At 34.9% G+C, this 6,049-nt stretch overlaps 1 protein-coding gene across 4 annotated transcripts in view; it reads left to right on the top strand.

Moving 5' to 3' along the window:
- Nucleotides 1-6,049, top strand: part of fancb (FA complementation group B) — a 19,251-nt gene that overhangs the window by 7,435 nt on the left and 5,767 nt on the right. For all 4 annotated transcript variants that reach the window (XM_016489757.1, XM_016489761.1, XM_016489758.1 and 1 more), the window contains 4 exons: nucleotides 1,136-1,285; nucleotides 1,634-1,726; nucleotides 2,398-2,526; nucleotides 2,632-2,807. In XM_016489757.1, the coding sequence (XP_016345243.1) occupies nucleotides 1,136-1,285; nucleotides 1,634-1,726; nucleotides 2,398-2,526; nucleotides 2,632-2,807 (548 nt within the window). The remainder of the gene's footprint in view (nucleotides 1-1,135; nucleotides 1,286-1,633; nucleotides 1,727-2,397; nucleotides 2,527-2,631; nucleotides 2,808-6,049) is intronic.

Below are 6,049 nucleotides of genomic sequence, written 5' to 3' on the forward strand. Positions count from 1 at the left end.
ACAGAGGCTACGTTTACATGCAACCAAATAATCCATTTGTAATCGGATTGACGGCTCAATCGGACTGAAAAACCTTAATGTAAACACCTTAATCGATCCGACTGAGCTCGATCGGAATTAAATTTCGATCGGATTGAAGGGGGTGGTTTATTCCTTTTCTAATACGATTAAGAGTGCATATAAACACTCGATCGGATTGAATCCCGAAACTGAAAGGACTGCGCACGTGCAATGACGCAGAATTAGCGTAATGACGTGCAGAACGAGCGGTTCTTCCTTTTGAATAAAGTGTTGTATAAATGCTTGTCCTGTCATTAGTCATTAATGTCAAAAAAAAACAATTTCGATTTGAAGCTGTGACATATAAACACGCACATCAACCCGATCACTTTCTTTAGCGTTCATGTAAACACCACATTCCGATTCATCAATCGGAATGAATTCAGTCCGATTGAACCAAAAATTGTGCATGTAAACGTAGCCAATGTGAAAAGATGCATCTCAAATCTCATCTCAAAATCATTGTCATTGTTGGAAAGGGTTCAAATACACAAAAATGCTGCAAAATCAAAGAATTTGTGGGAGCTGGGGGTTTTTCTGAAGAACAGCAGGCAGCTTAACTGTTCAGGACAAACAAGGGACTCATGAACAACTATCACTAAACAAAAACACAGCTGTGGATCATTCAGCTAACAACACCGTATTAAGAGTCAAGGGGGTGTAAACTTTTGAACGGGGTCATTTTTATAAGTTTAGCTATTATTTTCTCTTGTGGACTATATGTAAACATCTTTTATGTGAAATATCTTATTCAGGTCAGTACTAAATACTAATTCCTAGTATGGGTCACCATACTTGGCCACATGTCACTTCACTTCACTTCAACACAGTGTTAAGATTCACTTACTTTTGAACGGGGAAATTTTTTTCTCTTGTGGGCTATATGTAAACATCTTTTATGTGAAGTATCTTATTCAGATCAGTACTAAATAAACAATAACATGCATTTTGTAAGATCCCTCTTATTTTGGTAAAATAATTAACATTTTGCAGATTCTGAAAGGGGGATGTAAACTTTTGACCTCAGCTGTATATAGCTACCAATGCTAACTAATGGCGTTCTTCTGTGTTTCAGGTGGCGGGGTGTTGGACAGGAGTGCGTCTGCTGCTCGTTGATGACTTTATGGGATGCGGGATGGATCAGATGCTCTTAGTGTTTGAGAGTTCATCAGCAGAGCCACTTAGCAGCTTTCTACTCACTGATCTGTGTGCCGTCACTTACTCTGTGCGTCAACAGCTTCATCTTCATCTATCAGTGCTTCTCAACTGCTTTTGCTTCAGGACCAAGCATTATATATTGCACATTCAATTTGATCTAGTCTTTAGAGTTTGATTGGATGCACATAATACATAAAATAGATGCACGTAAAAATAACAACTTAAGTATATTTATTTTGATTTATTAATTATGCATGATTAGTTGCATTTGTTTGTTTGCGTTTAACACAGTCTCTCCCTGGTGTCTGTAGTATGAACAGACAGATGTGCAACACACTGGTTGAGAAGCACTTATCTCTGTTTCTAATGCGTCTGATTGAGTTTGCTGTGTGTTAAAACTATCAATACTCTGTAGTGTTGCCGATCAGACGGTGAGGAGCTGAACTCATCAGACGCAGCGCAGGAGAATCACCTTCTTACGGTTCAAGCCTTAGAGTCCAGACTGCAGGTAATTAACAGAAGCACCTGCTCGTCTGTCTACAGACTCATAATCAGTTTCCTTCTCTCAACGGGGTCAGGAGAGCTTTCAATCAATAAATGGGAAAAAAAAGTAACTGGCGTTACTTATTTGAAAAAGCAACTAATTGTAAATTAAAAAGTAATGCGTTACTTAAAATGTTTATAACAAATCTTGATTGATTGATTATATATTCGCAGAATGTAAAGTATATTTTCTCACAATTCTAAATCTAATCAGCTAAACATGACTGTAAGGCGAGAAGTTAAGATATTATAAACATAAACCAGGGTGTCCGTGGGTCCTTAAAAAGTCTTAAAATGTCTTAACGTTTTCCTAATAAAATGCCTTAAAAAGTCTTAAAATGCCTTAACGTTTTCCTAATAAAATGCCTTAAAAAGTCTCATTTTTTCCAAGCAATAATAAAAGGACACATTTAATTAAAAATTTGTCTTAAGTCTCATTTTGTAAAAAAAAATCGTGAATTGAATCGTGAAATCAAAACCGCGAATCGAATCGTGAGTTGAGTGGATCGTTACATCCCTAGTACCGCCCCAGTGACAGTTTTGTACCTTTTTTCTGAGAGTGTGGCATTGAAGCTGGATTATTCCTCTCAAATATAACATGCATGGTTGTCTGTTATTGGTTTGCTGTGTCTTTAGAGCGGCCTGAGCGTCCTTGAAGACCTTCAGAGAGACGTGGAGGTCAAAGACAGACTTCTACAGCAGTCATTAGTGGCTTTAACTGATCTGGTGTCAGGCAGAGAACATGCAATCTCCTCTCCAGAGCAGGTTCTTCAAACTTTCATAATAAAAATGGAGTAAAAGTGCTTGAGATTAAATTAGCGGTCAACAGTTTACCACTCTTTAGGTCCGGTTTGTCTGTGAATGTTGCAGGAGGGGCTTGTTTCTCTGTGGGATGAAGATGATGATGATGATGGTGCTGGAGATGAAGAGGATGCTGGGATGCAGACTGAATGCGCTGAAGCTCCTCTGAAGATGCACAGAGTTTGGCAAAGAGTCATCGGACAGAGTTTGATCGTCGGTGTCGTTCTGACATCAACAAATAACACGTATGTGAGATTTACTCTTCAAATAATCAAGGCTTTTTTTTCACTAAAGCAAGAAAAAGTCTTAATGTCTTAACGTCTTCCTAATAAAATGCCTTAACAAGTCTTAAAATGTCTTAACGTCTTCCTAATAAGATTCCTTAAGAAGTCTTAACGTTTTCCTAATAAAATGCCTTAAAAAGTCTTAAAATGTCTTAACGTTTTCCTAATAAAATGCCTTAAGTCTTAAAATATCTTAACGTTTTCCTAATAAAATGCCTTAAAAAGTCTTAAAATGTCTTAAATTCAGATTTGATGGGTCTTAAATATTTCTGGTCACATTACTGTTAAAATATCTCCAGTCTGACGGACCTGCTTACCATCATTGGAGAGACCTAAAATTTTATCCTCCCACCGCGGAAGTTACTGCATCATCAGAGAGAATCGCAATAACGCTAGCAGAATACAGGTCGAACTAACTTCTTTGTGTATATAATGTTCTCAATAATAATAATAATAATAATAAATATAGGTCGAGCTACAGCTAGCTGACCACCAGCCTTCTAGCTAGTTTAAAATGTTTTTGTTTTTTTTACTTGCCCGACCGGACAAACAGCCTGATTAAAACTTAATTGACAGAAAATAACAACCAGCAAAGCATCGAAACGAAATAATGATTCTTCTGATTTTATTACATTCAATGTAAACAGCGATTGATAATGCATAGTGTATTTCTGGTATCAAGGTCGCCTGTCTCTTTGTGAGAGACTTCAAAACAAATGAGCGTAACGTCACACATAAAGAAACTCAGAAGAAACACACTGAGGTAGGGCTGCACAATTAATCGAATTTCCAATCGCGATTACAATTATGGATGCCACAATTACGTAATCATTCAAAGCGGCAATTAATCGTTCAAAGTCACTTATGTTATTCTGTGTGCTTAAGATGTGTTTTTTTCTTTCTACATGTTATCTTAAGGGTTTTTCCCATTATTTTAATTTTAGTTTTAGTATAACATTATAAAACCATTCATATTTTTACTTTTTTATAATTGAATGAAGAAACCAATCCGATGTATAGTTGACATTTGAGGCTTAATACTATAGAAAAGCACTAAAGGTTTTTCAGTTAGAGTGTTTTCAGCTTGTTTATTTTCATATAAAAATACAGCATGCAGTTGCATCAAACAGTGGTATAAACATCATTCAATGTAAATTGTGATAATAGTAATTAATAATCGCAATTACAATTTCAAGGGAATAATCGACAATTATGTTTTTGTCATAATCGTGCAGCCCTACACTGGGGTAAAAATTCAAAATGTGTAGTTTATTCATAACATGATATAGATCAGTAACATACCAAGGGAGCTATTTTGCTGAATATTCTCACGATTGCAAATGTCACATTGATTTTAGTTCAATAAACAAGTAGTTACTCAAGTAGTAAAGTTACTTACATTTTAGACACAGTATTTACTGTTTTGTTCTGTTTCACCAACGAAAATAGTTCCAAACAAGGACCTACTGGTAGTTTATTATGTTGAAAAGTATGCAACATTTCTTGTTTGTATATTCATAAATGTATTTAAAACATTAATCTCATAACATTATTTATTGCAGCTATAATTTTGCGGTATAAATTGTTTAATCTGACTGGTACAAGCGATTTTTTTTGTTTTTCTTTTTACATTAAACACATTAAATATTACATATGTAATATAATGTGTATTTCCATTACAGGTTTAGGTCTTAAATTTCATAAATTCAACTTGTTCATGTCTGTAGAAACCCTGCAATGGGTAATAAAGGGTTAATTCACCCCAAAAATAGAAAATCCTCCTTTACTTCCTCATTGAAATGTCCATGCACCAAAAAGCTTTGACTCTTAAAGTTAAAAAATAGGTTCTAGTAGTAATCCACCGGATTGAGTGGTTTAAGTTTTCAGAAGAGGCATGACTGCTTTATATGATAAACTGGTTCGATTTAGACGTTTATTCACAAATGTTGAGCAATGTGTATATTTGTCGCATATCAAATTTGTTCTCATGCATCAAGCAAGCTTCATATTAGGTGGCTTTAAAAAAAGTCTTAAAAGGTCTTAAATTTCACTTGTTCATATCTGTATAAACCCTGATAATCATCATGATTTTTTGTAAAGCTGCTTTGAAACAATACAAATTTGAAAATTTGGTTATTGCAGTAAACTAAAATTCAAACATATAAAAACTTTTTATTTGAAATACAATAAACATGAACTAAAATGAAGTCAAATAAAATATAGCTAAAACTATGTTTTATGTTGTATAGTAAGAACTCTAATAGTCTCATGATTCTAAAATAAAAGTATAACAATACATAGTCATAAAGCAATATTTACTTACAGAATTTTTTTTGCAAAACATTGTAATGCATGTAAAGTACCGGGGGGGGGGTACTTTACATGCATTTATTAAATGAATTCACTGATTCATTTAATAAAAGGGATTGCTCAAAAGATCTGATTAACCTAAATTAATGTTCTTGCCAAGTTTAAAGATGAAGTCTAATGAACTAAGTAAAGCGTTTGTAGGTTGATTTCTCTGAAAAGTGTGACTCTGTGCAGCTCTCAAAACATGATATGTTTTGTTGATATCTGTTTGTTTGAGCATTACAACCTACCATCCGGCCCTAGACTTCCGCTAATAGAGAATGGGAGCAAATACTGAAGCTGAATCTCATTACTGTACAGTTATCAGATATATACACACTCAGGCTGCTCAGGGTAATAAGAGACTGTAACCATAGAAACCAGACCGCCATGCAAAATTAGTCTGTTTTTAGAAATGCAGCTGCGTTTGTTCCTCACCTGACCTGAAGGAGACCAGCTAATCATGGACCTCAAAAACGGCTCGAAATCTCCTCTGTTGGACTAAATCATCTCTTGTCTGATTGCTTTCATACTCACAAGACACGAGATGATTTACTAATATCAACTGTTGTTTAAACTTCAGTTCAAGAAACAGAATTAGAGCTGGTATGTTTGATTCATTTCCGTGAATCAGTTCAAAATGTCCATTTCAGTGAATTGATTCAAATGACTCTGATTTAACGATTCGTTTGCATCGTCACTCAGAAAGGTTCGCTGAAGTCCCCCAAACGGATTTTTCATATATTAAAATGTTTTAGTATATCTGTAGGTAAATTTTGCTGTTTATGACTAGGGATATGCCGGTATCAAATTGTCATGTTGCGATTAATTGCTAATGCTTTTATCACGGTATA

Source organism: Sinocyclocheilus anshuiensis, unplaced genomic scaffold (assembly GCF_001515605.1).
Source record: "Sinocyclocheilus anshuiensis isolate Anshui unplaced genomic scaffold, SAMN03320099.WGS_v1.1 scaffold394, whole genome shotgun sequence".
Lineage (NCBI taxonomy): Eukaryota > Metazoa > Chordata > Actinopteri > Cypriniformes > Cyprinidae > Sinocyclocheilus > Sinocyclocheilus anshuiensis.